Source organism: Diuraphis noxia, unplaced genomic scaffold, assembly GCF_037042655.1.
Source record: "Diuraphis noxia isolate RWA-SAM2 unplaced genomic scaffold, SU_Dnox_SAM2 contig0001, whole genome shotgun sequence".
Lineage (NCBI taxonomy): Eukaryota > Metazoa > Arthropoda > Insecta > Hemiptera > Aphididae > Diuraphis > Diuraphis noxia.
Window position 1 is genome coordinate 28,118,132 of NW_028301711.1, and position 20,288 is coordinate 28,138,419.

General features: G+C 23.8%; 1 protein-coding gene across 2 annotated transcripts in view; it reads left to right on the plus strand.

The window, feature by feature from the left end:
* The window catches only part of LOC107169403 (uncharacterized), a 332,658-nt gene that overhangs the window by 284,030 nt on the left and 28,340 nt on the right, over positions 1–20,288 (plus strand). For both annotated transcript variants that reach the window (XM_089216823.1, XM_089216824.1), the window contains exon 29: positions 18,571–18,720. In XM_089216823.1, coding sequence (XP_089072949.1) covers positions 18,571–18,720 — 150 coding nt within the window. The remainder of the gene's footprint in view (positions 1–18,570; positions 18,721–20,288) is intronic.

Below are 20,288 nucleotides of genomic sequence, written 5' to 3' on the forward strand. Positions count from 1 at the left end.
TTCACGTATACTCGTGAATAATATTATAAATTCATGACAATTTTAAACAACGGGTCTTATAAATCGAACCTTAATATTCACGTAAACCACGACGGAAAGACGACATAACAGGAAAATAGTACAATTTACTACAACTATAATAATTATTAGGTGATAACTTATTATCTAAGTTATATACCGTTAGTTACTCAACTAATAACTTCTAACAAAGTTAAGAAAACTTACTGTTAATTTATTTTAAATTAATTTTTGAATCTGTTTTATTTACATAATATTATATACTAAAATAAAATGGAATAAATAAATTTAATTTATTTGTCGGTTTTTTAGAGAACACAGTAAAAGTATTATAATAAAACGCCTTCTTATAGTCACTTATATTGACAATGCTTATCGTTATAACATATTGGATCTTAATATACCTAACATTATTGATAATCTATCAATGACATGCCTTATTTCGTGAGGTGAGCTAATTTTATAATTTCATTGTTACTATTGTGATGAAATTCATAAATGTTAGCAATATAATAGCATAAAATGTTTCTAACTTCTTTTGAAGAGAGCATAGATAAACAAACAAAACAGAAAAAAAAAATAAGACATGAAAGGTGTGATTACGCAGCCACCCATTAGTGACTCTTGGCTATTGATTAATTAACTACATAGATACGTTAGTCATTTAAGTTTTGTAAAAGATCACGGCACCATTTCCTTTTTAATCTGCGATTAGGATTTCCTGGGAGTGTAAAGATGGAAAGATTCTTTAGAGAGGGTTTAGATGGGTTTGAAGTCGTTTGAGAAAAAGTGTATAAAAATGTGCGCTTCCTCTACAATAGTTCTCATATTAAGATCGTTATGAAGAGTTTGGTTAGAGATATAAGGCGGGGCATTAGATAGTCGTCGGATTGATATATTTTGAAATGTTTGGATTCGATTAGTGTTGGATTTTTTGGCAGCACTCCAGAAACATTTTAAAAAGTAGGTCAGAATTTCGGTGGTGGATGTTTGTCCATCGTCCTTTCGGTCCTCGGACAGGATATTTTAATTTTACTGTATTCGATTTGAACGCAATGATTGTATTCGATAAAAACAATTCTGAACGGACGAGGGAATATTTTTTATTTAATTTTATTCGTTTCTATGGTGATAAAGAAAGCGTTATAAAAACAGCTTAGAAACGATGAACATAAATAGGTAATTTATATAATTATAATTAGGAAACATCATGAAAATGTAAAAAAAGAAAAAGAAAAAGCTCAAAAGTCACTCAAATATTTTGAAAATTTTACCATGTCTAGGTAAGGCTTATTTAAGTAAACAATCAAAATTTCAAGTTTTTACAAATGTTTTTAACCGAAGTACAACAAAAAACTCCCAAAATTAAAATGTCTATAAATGGGTAAAAAATTGTTAAAATGTTCCGAACATTAAACTGTAAGGAACAAAATCCAAAATACAACAAAGAGATCTCTTGTCATTTATTATTTAAAGCAATATTTTTGGTAGAAAACGTCAACCGTAATTATTTAATATTATAAAATTGTGAAATCGTACGTTTTTTCTCTTTTAACCGCTTTTATTTCGAATACCGTTTTGAAAATCGAAAAACAACCTCTTTAAAGTACTATATCAATAATATTACCTTTCAGAAAAGATGCAACATTTGATAATTTTGAACAAGTTTAGAGGGAGAAAAAGTATTTACAGAATAAAAAAGAAAAAGAAAAAGAAATAAACATCATTGTAAAACCAATACATTCGTCGCTCCACTCAGAATCTAAGACTAAAAATTATTTGTAAATTTTAAAAATATCACTTGATTTAAAATTGAAATTGAATCCTAAGCTAACCATCGACATACGGCAACTTACATATCATCTCTGCATGGATGATATTTATATCATCGAGTTTATTTTATCAAAAATTTAAACTGCTAGGTATTATCGTTACTTATTTTGATATAAAAAACCAATACATTAACACTTGTGCACTCACGATTTAAAATTGTAAAAAAATAAAATGACTAAAACTCAGGTGTTTAAACTAATATTGTTTAATGTGAGCATATAAAATAGTTTCCTTCGTATGATATTACTTTTAGTAAATAAATTGCATAAATTGATTCAATTTTAAAAGGTTGCTAATATTTTACTAACGGTATAGGTACATACGGATAAATAAAATAAATAAAATAACTAAATAATCTATTATTTCAGAGGTATTTTTATCACTATGAATTCATTGCTTAAATTTTGATAAACTAAACCGATTTCTATATGTATTTCCGTAAGTATTTGGATGTCAACATGTTGCTATTTTAAGTTAAATTAGCGAGTTTATTATACTGAAATGCAATTGTAGAAGTATAAGATTTTTGAAAAGTTAAATTCCAAGTAAAATACAATATTCTATTAAATATGAACGTGAACTCGTAGGTTGTAGGTAATAACAATAGAATATTGTATTCATTACGACATTGCATTGTAAATATTAAACATTTTATTTTTGTTATTTTTTACATGTATATTGTATGTATAGAAAGATATCTATACGTCGTTATAAAGTAATCTTATGTAGTATTTAATTTAATAGGTACATACTTTTCTTTATTTTGGTATATTGGATTAACTTTATATAAATAATTAAGTGAAATGTTGAGAATACAAATTTGGATTGTGAAGCATCTGGAAGTTTTGGTCGTGTCAGAAGTCTTCCGGGAATCAAATGCAGGGAAATGTATCAAAGTTTTGAAGGGATATAATAAAGTATTCTGGATGTATATCATATAAGCTTTATAAGCTATAAAAATATAATTATTTCACATTATTTCAGAATTGTTTTCAATATAATCTACAATGCATACAATTTAGTTTGTAATTAATAATTTAACAAAACTGAAAATAATTTTTTTTTTTTGAGTTGCTTACTTAAATTATAGAAGATTATTTAATTATTGTATTGTCCATGCGTTTAAAGTTATGAAATCAATACGTTGTGTGATGTTTATAAATTAATTTAAAAGTTTGGAAAAATAATATAGAACAAATTCTAAACCAGTGATAAAATGACTAAAACTATATAGTACAAAATACCGTATATTTATAATATGATACTAAGGTTTTCAAAAAGGTATTTATTTAATAAATAATAATAAACAATTTTCACTGTTGATTATTTTGATACTTAATCAAAAATACTATACATCGATAAAACGAATCATTTCGTAAACATAATTAGATTAGGTTATTTATGATGGTGATATCCGCAATCATAATATACCTAATTCATTTTCGTTTTATAAAGAATCTAATTAAAATGTTTCGATTTAAATGAATTTTCATTTTCCTAAAATGTTTTTAGTGCTGTCATTTAATATCTTTCTAGAATAAGATGCAATGTAAACGTTTTGATTTAACAAAATAATCAACTCTATTAAAGCCTTAAAATTTAACACATAAGTATATGATAATATAGTGTACATTATATTGTTACGAATAATTATTCAATAATATACATCAAGTTGCCTAATATTTCCTGAGGTACCTTTCGATAATTAACAGTGTACTTACCCTCCGATTGGTTTTTTCTCTTCTACCCAACACAATAGTGTCATTCTCATTCGGTCGTTAAATAATAAGCAGTAGGGAATGGTACAAAGCAGTTTTATCGCCGGCCCATGTGTACGTATGTGGTATGTTAGCGTCCGTGTAAATAAAAATATTATGCAGTGTCGTCCGATCGCACGGTGAGCCACGGTCCCATGTTTTTCCAGTTCGTTTGTTTCGTTAAAATAAATTGAACAACGTCGAGGGTATTTTATTTATTTTCTTCTTTGTAAAATATAAATTGATTAATAAATAAGGTTAATGTATTGCAAGTAATTGCCCATGCTGTGTTTGATTTTGATTTGCTGTTGTTGCACTGGAAACAGAGAAAACCATCATAGTGGATTAGTGATCATACATCTACATAAATTGGTTAGTACGGTGTCCAATAATTAACAATGTAATTTTGCACTAAGATAATATTACAGTAGTAAACAATAAATAAGTTTTTATTCATAAACAAATTTCACCAATACACCTACTATGTTTAAAATTATTAGTTTGTATGCAATTTTTTCTAAGCATAAAATTAATTTTTCCCGATAGGGAATAAAGCGTAATTTTGTATTAGAATTGAAGTATATGTTATTTTACAAGAAACTAGATACAAATAAATTATTTGTATCTATGTGTCTGTTAGGCGATTATTATTATTATTATTATTATTTTTTTTTATATATTAAAATAAGCCTCGGCAGCGAAGGCTGGTGATTATTATTGTTTTTATTAAAAGGTACATTTTATCAGTTTATTTGGATCAAAATATTTATCGAATCATAAAAATAATGATTGTTAATAATTTTTGATTTTCTGATAAATGTTCACAATTTATTTAACGTTAGGCCATTTAGTCTTTCTATAAAAAATTGTTTTTTTCTTTACAATATTTTTTTTTATATCGTTGACTCATTTGGTTTATGAATAAACATCATCTTGAATAAAAAATGTAATGCAACAATATTATATTAACGTTTATATGCACACACACACACACACACACACACACACACACACACACACACACACACACACACACACACACACACACACACACACACACACACACACACACACACACACACACACACACACACACACACACACACACACACACACACACACACACACACACACACACACACACACACACACACACACACACACACACACACACACACACACACACACACACACACACACACACACACACACACATATATATATATATATATATATATATGGGGCAGTCGGTATTGATAAAACTGCAAACCAGTATAATAGAACCATAAATGGAACGGTGTTATTGGAACGTACGAAAGAAATTTTTTTAATCATCCAATGTAAGGTACCTATCTCTAATTTCGGTACATAAAAAAAATCCCCAGCATAATCTTTTGAAAATACAGTCTGAGTTAAATATTTTATAAATAAATGCCTAGTGCTAGATTATTTAATAAAATGAATTACACTTTTCTTTCGATAATGACCTTTATCGTTGGTGCAAATAGATCAATAACAAAAATAAATAAATAAAAACAATGGTCTTTAGTAGTACTCTAAAATTAAAAAAATGTTCTACGTATGCAGAAAATTATATAAACAGAAGATTTCTGTACTTCTTACAAAGAAAATCTATGATTGTCATATCAAATATTAAATTAGTAAAATGTAATGTAACATCAACAAAAAAACAAAAAAGCGGGAAAGTGGATGTCGCTCTGCTGTACAGTAGGTTGCAAGTGGGTTACTGTAATAGATGGAATTAAATTGAAATCCAATGATATTATATCATTGTATACGAAAAACAGAAAGAGCTTATCTGTCAAGGATATATTATAGATTATTAAAAATTTTCAAATATTAGATTTAAAAAGAAAAATTTTTATGTTGTCAAAATTTAAACTTTGAATGCTTATAAAAAAAAATTATGACTATTGTATATTTCTTTTATTTTTCAGCTGTTATTGTAAAAATATGTTTGGAGCCTTGTATTAAATTTCAAATCTTAGATTTAAAAAGAAAAACTTTTATGAATTTCTAGCATAAAAAATTTGCAAATTTTCTTGATTTTTACGTAATATGTTGTCGAAATTCAAACTTTTAATGCTTATAAAAAAAATTGTGACTATATATTTCATTAATTTTTCAACTGCTATTGTAAAAATATGTATATTAGGAGCTTTGTATTAAATTTTCAAGCTTTTCTACCTGACAAATAAATTTTATCGATATCGATAGAAGAAAAACCCAAAAAAGTTGAAAAATTAAAATGTCAGTAAACAGCTTAAAACAAATCTAAATATTTTGAAAATTATATCAAATATATAAAATGCCTATTTAAATATTCAGTGAAAATTTCAAATATCTGCGGTCATTTGTTTTAGAGTTACACCAAAATAAGGAAATCACTAAATGTAAAATCCCGTGAAAATCAAATGTTGTAAAAATTTAAATTTCAAATGCTCATAAAAATTAAATTTTAATTTCACATTTTTTTTGTGATAAAGATTGAATAATTTGTAAGGAATCTTGTATTAAATTTTCAAATCTTAGATTTAAAAAGAAAATTTTTTATGAATTTCTAGCTTAAAATAATTTGCGAATTTTCGTGATTTTTCATATTTTATCAAAATTCAAACTTTGAATGCTTATTAAAAAAAATTGAGACCATGAATTTATTTTATTTTTCAACTGATATTGCAACAATATGTTTAAAATCTTGTATTAAATTTTCAAGATCTTCTACCCAAAAAATAATTTTTGATCGATATTAATTTAAAAAAAAACTAATAATGATTTGAAAATTGCATATGCCTATGAATAGTTCAATTTAAGTCGAAAATTTTTGAAAATTGCATGGTGGATAGAATATACTTGATTTTGTCGAAAATTGATTGTGCGTAAAATTTCCCGTTTTTTCCTTTATTTGTAGTTTGTTTATCCAGATTATTTAGAAAAATATTAAGAATTTTTTACTTTTTACCCCCCAAAAGTACCAACTAGATTCAATTTCTGATTGAACGAGGTACTGAAGTCAAAAACCCAAGCACTTTTACTGCCCTAAAACGTGATGACAGACACAAAAAAAAAAAAAAATAAAAAAAAAAACACACATCATGGTAAAATCAATACATTCCGCGTTCCACTCAGAATCTAAAACGACCACGTTCTACAAAAAATATGCATACATTCTAATTTTACATAGGTAATATTATTATATAATAAAATATCATGAACACAGATTGTAAACGTTTTCAATATTTACTGTTACTTGTATACTCTATAATCAAAATTAATGTAATCCAAAACATTTTTTTAACTAACACCTTATTGAAAAAGAAAAACAGTTGAAAATAAATATTTTATTATTTATTATGAATAGCAAGTAATTTATTCATTTATCGTACTGTAAATATTTTTATTTAAAAGTAATTTAATTTAAATTTCTAACATTAAGGTTTTGACCCATGTTATCAACTATCACGTTTCTTGGAATTAAAAAGGTATGGTGTTTACTATTTTACTATTTCTCTTGATGCATAATATTTTTTGGAAAATATATTATAATAATGTTATTTTTTTTTTAACAAAATTAATTTACATTTTTTATCACTAAATTAATTTCGCTCTTAAAAAAAAAAAAAAAAAAAAAAAATAATTTAAATATCCATTAAAATTATGACATAGAATAAATTATAATATGAGTTACAGTTGTTTATAGAATAATAATTTTAAATATAATGTACCTATATTTGTATAATTACCGTATACGGTTTTTTTTTTTATTTCACAACAATATTGTTTTTAATTATTGTTATAGTAATTACAAACCACTCCGTTATTATAATATGACAAAATTTGTTGTTAAACTATTTTAAAACTAATATATTACTATGCTTAATAGATTTCCAATATGACCGTAAGTATTCATATTTTGAGAATGTGTTTTTTGGTTCCTTTAATTACGAATGGAAAAGAAAAAGAAAAATTACAAATTGATTAATGATGTATTTTTTTTTTTTTGCACTAAAAGATTAAATTTAGTTAAATACAATTATTTATTTAGTACAGTTTTTAACCAAACTTGTTTTTATCATATTATAATATGTTTTATATTTTGACATTAATTATATTTATGTAGCCTTACAATTATTATTTAAATCATATTAAATTACATAATGAAAGATAAAAATAAATTACTAATTTACTTTTTAGCTAATTTACTGATAACATGTATTTATATATTAAACAAAAAAATTGTTTGAAAGAATGGTATTTTCAAAAGTTTAACAAAATTAAAATATTTTACAATAATTGAAAAGTCAACATCAACTATCAAGTAGAGTTACAGATTTCTATAGGTATAAAATGATACCTGTATGTTTAAAATAATATGAACACTTGAAGATTTTAACGATAAGACAAATTTTATTATACTTTGTTTAAATTGCATTATTTAATGGCTAAATTACAAAATATCGATTAAGAATTTTTTAAGAAAATCAAAATTACTATAATAACATATACTGCTTATTACCTCCCATAAAAAGAAACTAGCTATTATTCTCAAATATTAACATAATACTTCAGTCTTCATAAGTTTAAACTACTAAAATCAAAATAATTATCATTTCTGTGGAATGATTTATTCTTGTTATGTTCGTTCAATGATATTTATCTAAGTGAAGTGTACCTATATTTTTTTTTAAAGAAATTATGCATTCAAGTTTTATAATGTTTTAAGTTTTTGATAATAACGTTGGATTATATTTGCATATATTTAAAAGATACCAGAAATGAATACAGGTATGGACATGTACTCGTACATAGGTACTAGGTACATATAACAAGTATATACGTAAATAAATTATATATATATATATATATGTATGTATATGATTTGTATACGTTGTTTTGTGTGTATAATATATATATATATATATATATATCGGTAGGCTATATTTTTATTTATATTTATATAACATATTCTATAGTTTTATATTTGTGCAATATAAAGACAGCAGTAATTAATAAAAACAACGATAAACCATTATGTTATCACCTAGAATATTACTGAATATAGTACATGAACCAACCAGACTCAAAGGAATGTGATCAATGTGTAAAATCTCCGGGCTTAAAAAAATTATTAAAAACATCAGCTTTAATTGTATATAACTTATAACCATATTTTTGTTTATAAACACTGAAAGATTTTATATGTGTATTTATTTCAATATAATAATTAGAGTATAATGGGTGTAGGTTATTATTTAAATTTAATCACTATAAAAAAACTGGAGAGTGAAAATTCTTTATATGTTTAAAATGTAGCTAAGTTTTGATACGCTAAATGCAGGAAAATACAGAAGAGTTGTTTACTGTGGGTAAATTTTAAACCAAACATCAGAATAAATTGTTGTAAACATCTCTAATGATAAAGTTTTGACAGCAATATGACCTGAAATCATTGATTAAAAAAAAAAATAATAATAACGAGCAGGTAACCACTTCGCTGTACAGTCAGTGGGTATCGAGTATCAGTCTATAATATTATTTATTACTAAGTATATTTTACAAGTATTACACAATAATATTTTTATTATAATAAGTTATATTTTCATTTAAAATACGGTATAAAACGTAGGCAAAAACGTTTAATTAATTCAAATATTTAGAAAATGTCATAGAGTAGGTATAGTAAAATATAATTTACTTAAGTCCTTACCAATGTTTTTTAATTACATGGAGATAACTGAAATCATAATTTAAAAAATCAGTTTTGTCAACAAAATATAGCTTCAAACATTAAAAAAATAAATTTTGATGGTAAATTAAAAAAAAAAATGGTTTCAGTAAGAATTATTTAGGAGGGACCTGGAGTTAAATTTTAAAGCCTATAGATATAATAATTGAAAATGCCATTAATTTTTACTTCAAAAAATGAAATTAGTTTTAATTTTTCTCTATTATTATTAAATTTAAAAGACATTTTTAGTTTTGACCCTCTAAATCATCAAATAGATTCACTATTTTAACGAAAAATTATTTTAGAATTTTCACCGCTCTAAAAGGTGGTGACATATAAAAAACCAATCATTGGAAAATCAATACATTCATTGCACCACTTCAAAATCTAAAACAGTGCAGCATTTTAAATATAATTTACATATTTTTAATAATGAAAAACTTTGAATTACAAAAATATAATTAGATATAATCGTGTACTTTAGCTCTCTAAAAAATTTTGGTAAATTTTAACTAACGAAACTATGCAGGTTTGTATCACATTTTATAAATAATAAACTGTACTTTGTAGAAAATATAGGTTCTTAAACCAATTCTTATATTCCAGAACAGCACCAAGTTCAAATAAAACACATTACCACTTTGATAAAACCTGTTATTTTTTGAAGATTAAATTATGGAAGTGCCTATGGATATAGGTAGTATATAATACTACATTTTAAATTTAACTGGTTTTTAAAGCAAGGTTTCAGAACTTTGTTGTATTCAATGTTCAATATTTTACTTCAAATTATATAGATATTGAATATCTTATACTTTAAACTTACATTTACATAAATTTCACAACTTTTGTTAACTATCCCCCCTACGACCAATTCGTTTCCAATCACTTATATTTTAGACCATGTGTGGGTGTGTTATTCTATCGGTCGTCTGATTAATTTAAGATTAAACAGTAAATTTACAATGACTTGATAAAAATAACTCAATAATTATAGTCATTCATTAAAAATATAAACACCATCTAAAATTCATAAAATTCTCAAAAAATAATAATAATGTTTTATACATTATGTTCAAAATATGAATAAAATAATTTATGCTATTTAATCAAGAATAAATGTCCACAAATTTTGGATAATATGCAATACATACATATATCTGACAATTAATTAACTTGGACACAAGGAAAAAATATGCAAATATATAGAAATCCTATCTATTCCTACTCATTATTACAATAATATAAACATATTTAATATTAAAATTTTAATTAAACAGTATTGTAAATTATTTTATTGTATATTATGTATAGCATAATATATATTTCTACATTCCATAAATATTTTAAAAGTTGTTGAAGTAATACAATAACATATATCTATAACTTGTTTTTTTAAATGAGTATGAAACATAATACAATATATTATATCGTTGTTCTATAATACGTATTAAAAATTGTAGTCATAATGTTATATTCTACTTAACAATTAAAATTGTTACTGTACCTAAGCTATAGATTATTCCAGGAAAATAGAAAATTTCCCATTAAAATTATTTGCCAACTATAATCTAAGCAAATCAAATAAAAAAGTTAGAAAGAAAATTACATAGTTTATTTTAAATCACCTTCAAAATACATCTTTAAGAGTGTTCTGAAACAATACAATAGATATTGGATGTTTAAAATCATTTCAAGCAATATCGTTATTCATTGGCAATAACCAATAATAGAGCCGAACAATCGCAGAACACACCAACGCTCCCATCACAGCTAGTTATGTCAAGCTTACTACACCCTCCGATACCTTGGCAAAAGAGGACCATGCCATTTGAAACTCATGTGGCGTACAGCTTACAGAATATCATATTCCAAATGAATGTCATAAAATCTTAAAAGAACGAGAAAAATACTCTTCTCTACTCGCCTAACCCTCAAATAATTCACAACCCTACTACTTCAACCAATATATCAAATACATCAAAATAATCTAATATCTACCGTGAAATACTAATGTAATCTACTAATTTCATTATAATATGTCACTGTAAACCCACCTCATAGCAGTTGAAATACCAAGATATTCTATAATTATTTTAGATTCTAAGTGGAACGATTAATGATTGGTTTTACAATAATCACGAGTATGTGAAAACGTCTATACTTTATAAGCAAGACTTAAAAATGGTTTTTGGTAGACAATTGTATCTAGAACATTTGTACTTACTAGACATTTCCATCAAATATATATGTATATATTTAAATTTTTACCATCTAAACATGGTGGAGTTTTAAGAATATTGTATTTATTTTTGAGCCATTTATGGGCATTATGAATTTCCGATGTTTTTCTATGATTAATGTTGATAATAATTTATATACTCAGTCAAAAAACATACAAAATAATATAAAAGCCTAACGAAAATTTCCTAACTATGTATTTAATAGTTTAAGTCTTATAAATTTTGAATTCTAATGGCTAAGGATTGGTAGTCGCATTCGAGATTTCTCAAAATTTTTCACTGCAGAAATATTTTTAAAAATCCAGAAAATGTCAAAATAAATATTTCAACGAAAAATAACAATGGTTTTTTTGTCAATTAACGCTTTTGGTAATTTTATTTAAAATTCAAAATTTTAAAAATAGCTGGAAATTTAATCTTTGTAGTATTACGTGTATTATTAATTTCTGAGCATATTTAATTTTTTTAATATATAAACTAATTTAAATTATTCTATTTATACCATGAATTTAGTCATTTCAGCAAAATTCTGTTGATCTTTTTAATTCTGGCACTAAATTATTTAATTAATAGTATAGGTATAATAAGTCCTGGTTTGGCTTCTGGTTTTTTTTTTTTTTGTTTTTGTTTTTAATAAAAATTAAGCGTTAAAGGTGGGTTCTTGATGAATGCCAGTTCTATATATATTGTTTTTGACATTTTTCTTTAGTATAGTAGGTATCAGTAGCCTGTAGCATATTATGAAATTTTTATATATAAACACAATTACTTATATATCATGTACTATATTTTTTTTTGCAATTTATATTTTAAAATATCATAGTAAAAAAACAACCAAAGTATTATAATTTGTGTACATCAAAGCATTCATTATACTCATGAATGAGGGTGGAAATATAAAAAATTCACTATTTTAAACAACGATGTTTTTTTTAATGGGAAATGTGAGTTTAAGATTCTGTTTTGGTTATTCGAAAATATAAAAATTTATTTCCGGTTTCCAATATCCTATCCCAAGCTCCAGAGTTGATAAATTTAATAACAAAATAATAAAATAGTATAAAAGTATATAATATAATAATATTATAATAGTTGAAGTTAAAATGATATAAGTGATGTTTTTGAAAAAATTAGTTTAATCTAATTACTATATTAAATGGTTGGTATATATAATAATAAATTTAAAAATATCCTTCCAAAATGATATTCTTCGACTATAGACGTGTATTTTTCCTTTAAAATCATTTCTTCGTATGCAATGATTCACCATACCTATGAGTTCTAGTTTAACACGTATATTGCACCATCTGTATTGACCATTACTCAATTATGAAGTACACTTGAAACTTATTTAGACAAAAGGGTGACTTTTTCAATTAAAAATTAAACTTCAATAACAAATCATCGCGTCGACTTTTTTCCATAAATTTCATTAAATTGTATTTTATATTTACAAATTGAAATTGTATGACATTTTTTGGATTTGAATACGATATAATAAGTTTTCGAATATGATTTTAAAATATAAACATAATCTTAATGACAAAACTGGTAAATAAAAAAAAATATTTAAACTCGTGAAATAAACGCGTTCTCCCTCTTATTTAAAACTATTCTTGATTAAATAGCAGTTAATTGACTTAAAATTGTAAATTCATTTTTTAGTTTTAGAAAATATTATCTGTATTCAATATATTTGAATAAAACCTAAGAGTTAAGGTATAATCAATAAATTAAATGAACAAAAATATAAATAAAAGGATAAATATTGGTACCTGTGTGAAGCACTAATTATTCTATATTTATATTAGGTATTTACATATTACCACATTATAGACATTTTTTAAATTTTTACATAAATTTCCTTACCAATAGTTAATAAAATAAACGCACTTATCTATAATCAGCAATTAGTTATATTTAGTTTTGTATATTTTTAAATGATTTTTTTTTTTTTTTTAATTTGCCTTTTATTATAAATGATTTTATATTGTTCTTTTAAATTGTTGCTTAAACATTTTTCTTTTTCTGGTAGATGTATTATGTTTTTCTACTAGGGTCGCAACAAATAATTTGAATATTATAATGATTCACCACTACACTTTTAAGATCTCATCATACAACTCTTAGAGTTGAACTCTAATATATTAGTACTAATTCAATCGATGCTAAAAACTAATAGTTATCCCTAGCAGGTCATTATTATTCATATGTATTGATTATACATAGATAAACTTTTAAAATATAATAGTCATTTTGGTGTTCTATATTATATTAATTGCGTAAAAATAAACAAATTGCTATCTATCAAACCGGATGGTAAATAATGATTTAATATAATTGTAATAATCATATTACTAATTAATTTGCATCTCATAATTTGTTATTAGAAATAAAGAATAGCTTAATATTATTAGTTGCAACTTTTACGTCGTAACTATTTTGGCAGTAACATAAGTTATTAATTTAAAAGATAACATTTTATCAAAATATTAACAAATCTTTACATTTATTATCAAAAACATGAATTAATAATCCTATAGGAAAAGGTGAATTAAAAAAGGTACATATGTAAATAATTTTATGTGGTAGGTATTAATGATACAAATATTGCATGAAACGTATATTATTAAATACATAATAGAATATCAAATAAAATATATCAAATGTATCAACAAACGTACCCAAACCAAAAACCTAAAGTACCCTTCCCACACCCAATGGCCTATGTTGCCGCGAGTTAATTACTAAAAAATATATATATATATAACATTGTAAAAAGACAAAATGTGTTTCAATCATTTTAATATTTTTCCAAATGTCATACATTATTCAAAAATAAAAATTAATTTTATTGCTGGAAATTATTGAAAAAATGTTTTATAATTTGTGTACTTAATGTTACCTAATTACTAAAAAAAATTGGTGCTCAAGTCAACCTTATGAATACATGATTTTTAAAATGATTAAGATAATATTCCTTGTTATTTAATTTACATATGTTTTAATGATGTATATAGTAATTAAATAATTTTTAGTTTTAACTCTACATTAAATTTTAAATATGTTACAAAAGTTTGAAAAATTATACGGTCATATGGTATAAAGTATATGCTTTAATATGGTACAGCTCGTAATGTGTCATGCCTAATATAACAATTTTTAATATTTTAAGTCTAAATAATATTACTACAGAATATTGTATAAGTTACTTCGTTAAGGGTCACATTATTTCAAAATATATTCACAAGTAGCTTAGTACTCAATATCGATTGTTGGGTATTTATGAGGTGTTCTCTTACAAAAAGTAATATTGTTAAACACAAAATACATTTGTGAAAATCCCGATAAAAAGCTGACATACTCCGTTTGTAGAGTTTGTAGTGAGTACTTAAACCATCGTATGTGTTGCACTTGAAATGGTGTGTACGTTAAAGGCGTATTTTTCATATGGAGCTGGATAGTGATTTGCTTTTAAGCCATATAAAATGTAGACTTTTGCAAAAAATTACGTTTTATAAATTACATTTTTTTTTATTGACAAAATAAGACATTATTTAGTTGGATTTTGTTTGAATAAATATTTATAGATAACGTTTGACTTATTGATATTATTATCAGTTTAATTAGATACCATTTTAAAGTTATTACCTATCAAAGTCATATAATTTGTTCTATATTGATGGTATAAATTATTATTTTAATTATAAATATTATTGATACGATATCTTTATGTACAATTTATAATCATTAAGACGTTAACTTATTAAAAATAAATAGCTGGTAAACAACTTTCAATAGAATTTCATAATATGAATACTTGGATAAATATTATACGTCTATAATACATAATATAATATACTAAATTTGAATATTATTTTTATAGGGCTTTCAACTTATAATAAAATTAATAATAGATGTATAATATTATTATAAGTTACATAATATAATATTATATGATATATATTTTTTTTAATAATTGTTGTAGATCATATAGATTCGTGACATATAAACACAAAACATTAATATTCATATATAGATATTCTTATATTTTGAATAATGTTCGACATTTTATTTTAAATTTATAATATGAATTTTTGTTTTAATCGAAAAGGGAATCAACCTATTAAATTTGGTTGAAAAGTGAATCGGCCGAAAAGGGAAGGGTACGTTTTTGATCGAAAACGGCCATGCCCCTATTATTATATAGAAACATTTTTTTTTTTTTTTATAATATTTAAAATATCAAAAACGTATGTTTAACCGCAGTAAAAAATACATTTTAAAGTTTAAACACGATAAATGTATCCAGTATTCATATTTTTGTATGGGCTTGAGTAGATTTTTACGGATATTTAATTAACTCCTTAAACGTTCTTATTACCTAATGAAAAAGAAGATTACTAATATATTATTTTCATAATATTTTTAGAGTAATCTAGAATAATGGGAAAATATTTTTTTAGATTATCCCTAAAAAATATTGGTATATATATATATATATATATATATATATATATATATATATATTATAAATATTTTATATCTATTCAATAATATTATACAGTACTGCATACGTTTTCATGAATCCGAAAAAAAACTTATTTAAAAAAAAATAATCAATTGAACGTCATTAAAAGTTAAATATTGGTTAATTTTAAATATTTACTTAGTTTCAAAGAGATTAATTATAATAGCAATATATTGCATTCAACAAATGAATCCGAGAACCGATTATTATGATATATTTTTAGTTTAGAAACATAGAACAGAACAGTCGTTGTATATACAATATTTATTTTATTCAAAACCGAACTAATTACATTTTAATGGGTGGTTAAATTTTTTTTTAATGCCTTTAAATTGAATATTATAATACATTTATCATAAAATTAGATTTAATATAGCAAGCATCCACACAAAGTATAATTAATTATGTAAATGATTGAATTGAAAAAATATAAATATAAATTAATATATTAGGAATGACATTTTATTATTTTTATAATTATTTTAACATAATAGATGTGCTAAAATATTTTTTAAACAGTTGAAGCACTTGAGTAAAATAAAAAAATAGATACTGAACCACTTTAATGTTATTTATTATTACAATGATTTTGAAATTAAGTAATAATAAAATGTTTTTGAAAGTATCATTAATGATTCAAAACTGTGGAAGTTTTGTTTAAAATTACTTTTAGAGTTTTATAGAGTATAAAAAATTCTTTTTGCATTTAATATGATAATCAATGAAGCTTTAATAATCACTAATCACTACCTTTCTGCATGCTCAAAAATATTCACACATAATAATTAAAAAATGCGTATCTACTAATATGAACAAATACATTAAAAATGCTTTAGTTTAAAAAAAATTGCGTTTAGTCCAGTTATTAAAATTCAAACTTGTTTATACAGTTCACTGAAACCAATCGTTTTAGTTGTTAAAAACCTTTGTTCACACACATGAATAATCAAGAAACATAATAAATAATAGTGTTTAAAATGGAGTGAAAATTTATTTTTAGTTTTAAAATGATTACTACAGGTGATTAAATAACAAGTATTATAGCCGGAAAAAATCATATTCACTTATTTAATTTCAGCATGTAGAATAAAATAACAAATACAAATAATATTAATCTGGATAGTTTTTATAATACCATGTTTTGTTAATCCATCTTTTTTTTTGTCTACACACATTAATGAACATCCAAAGAACATATTAATTCCGTTTATTTGGGCCACAAACGGTTGGTTGGATATTTACGCCAGTTTAACGACAAACAGTTGCGGATGGTTCGTCGAAATCATTCATATGGTAATTTTTCTCAGTGGCGGATGGTATAAAAGCAATATATCATGTGGTGGAGTGTTCATTTAGGTTTCAAATTTCGTACGTGCAGAACTATTTTTCCAAAAGTATTTCTCTTGATTACGTATTATTTTACTCATTTAAATAGGTACAAGTATGACACAAAATTTACAATTTCAAAGTCGTGTGTAGTAGGTACCACAGTTAATAAATTAACGGTAATTATAATAAAATAAAATAAATATACACTTATTATATTATAACATTTAAAATTAATCAATTGATACATTTTTATCCATCGTTACGTTTCTTAGACATTACATAATGTACATAATCAAAAACGCCTAACTGAACTGATTGTTTGTATTTGTTTTAGTTCTGCAAAACGTTTAGATGAAAATAATCATAATAAACTGAATTTTAATTAGGGTCAAAATGTGTATCAACACATCTGCTCTATAGTAATATAATAATAAAAGATAAGACACATATCTAATACCTACGCATATTAATTTTCTTTTTAAATTCCATACCCATGTACCTAACTAACTATTTGATTGATTTGATTTCTCTCTGAAACTGTATAGGCACCTACATTTTGCAATATATATATATATATATTTTTTAGTAAACTAGCAATGTTTATAATATAGTTTTTATCGTTGTATAATTTATGTATTAGTATGATTTCATTCATGTTATTTGGTCGATAGTCGGTTGGGTTAAGTATGTGATAATTAAAGATTATTAAAATTTAATCTCAGAAAAATACCTAGCCTAATACATGTCATATACTCTTACAGTATTTATTATTTCTTTTCAATAAATCAAACGTTTTGGTAAACTTGTATTTTTTAGATATATGTTACCAACAATAGTTATTGTGGTTTCAACTATTATTGACCAGTTTTGATAATGTTTCCCCGTACATGTAAAATCCATTTAGTTTATCTCGTGGCGCGTTACCTATGGAATTAAAACGGTTACGGTATGACATGAAATGTATCACATAGTGTAATATGTTATATTATAATAAAATAACGAAACAAAAACAACATACCTAATGTCTGTTAGATTTTTCGTTTTAATATTGAACATTTAGTTTTTTGAACTAGGATATTTTTTAAAATGATGATTTTTTTTTCTTAACAGGAATTGAAAAAGATCGTTGCTCACACACTTTTGAATGATTCAGAATTGCAGCTAAAACGTATTTATGTAGAGAGATGTAAACGTCTGCCAGCGTTCGGTTGTAACTTTTACTTTGTCAAAGAAATTCAACGTGGTAGAACAAAAACAAAGGTAATATTTTATTTTGATTTTTAATTCTATATATTATTCTTAATGATTACAAATAAAAATATATATTATAATATGTACTATTATAAAAATCTAATAGTTTTAAATAAATATATAAAACAGTTAATATTGGTATCCAAAACCACCTATTCCCGAACAATGACACTCACGTATAAATATTTTGAGCCTACGTCAAATTATTATTTTAACTTCATAATATTAATAATTTCTTTGTGGTCGCCTATTTAAATTTTTAAATATAAGCTCCAACAAAAAAATAAATTATTTCTTGCTATATTGTGAGTTTTTGTTTTCTGTAACTAAAACATGATAATTTAAATTATGTATAATATGTGTTTATTATAGTTTAAGTATATTTTAATTAATATTATAATATTTAATATTATATTGTTTGATAAGATATGTTATGTAATTTATATGCATATCAAAATTATGAAAACATGTTCTTAAATTATATTCAAAGTTATATTTCAATATTTAAGGTTTTTGGTATAACCAAATTAAATTTATTTTATACAGAATGCACGGAAAAATATAAAATTATGGTCAAGAGTCTAAATGGCTCGTAAAAAGCCTAAAAAAAAAAAAAAAAAAAAAATTTTTATCAAATTTTTCAATAAAAATCTATTAAATATTTCTTTATAACATTTCGATTTTTTTTTTATTTATATATACATATATAAAAAAAATAGAGATACTGAAAACCTTTTAAATAAAATATTTTATATAGTTGATGTTTTCTTCAAATCACTAATAAGTATATTGGTAATCATAATAATATTATATAATAACTTTAATTTTAATTGGTGGTTCAATTTTTTTTGTCGTGTGATATTAATTAATTTTTGTATTGGTATTAACATACGACGATTTAACTTATAATAATTTCTGTTTTTTTTTAAATTTTTTATTGATGAATACTTAATTATAACTATGGTAAATTGATATAACAAAATCGATTTTTGAAAAATTGAAGGAATAAATATTTAAATTAATCGTATATGAAAATAAACTTTTACTTAATGTTTAAAATTAACAATAGAGGTATCTAAGATTACGTATATATACTATTTTACACTAAAAGGCACAAAGGTTGTAAGGAAAAAAAGCGGAAACAACCGCATTTCCGCTTTATCATATAGCATAAGCGGCGTTGGTAAAACCAATGTTGTCGTCGGATTTCTTCCCAACTGTCATGATTGTCCTCAGTTATAATCCACTTTTATCATTGGATAAACTGGCTGATAAATAACATACAGGGTGTAGTAGAAAGAGCTTACGTTTAAAGAAATATGCTAACGTCAGGAAATTAGTGATAAAAATATTTTAAATAATCTTTAGGTTTTAGGTTAATTTATTCCAAAAAAATATTCATATTTTATAAAGTCGTAAAAAAAAAACTATTTGCTTTAAATAATTAATGTTTTGCCTTACTAATTCGTCTTTATTGATTAGCACAAATATATTTTAATTTTTGAAGTCTTTCTATTACATCCTGTGTTATTATAACACTTTGTTAGGTAAATTAATTGACCTATGAAATATTTCTG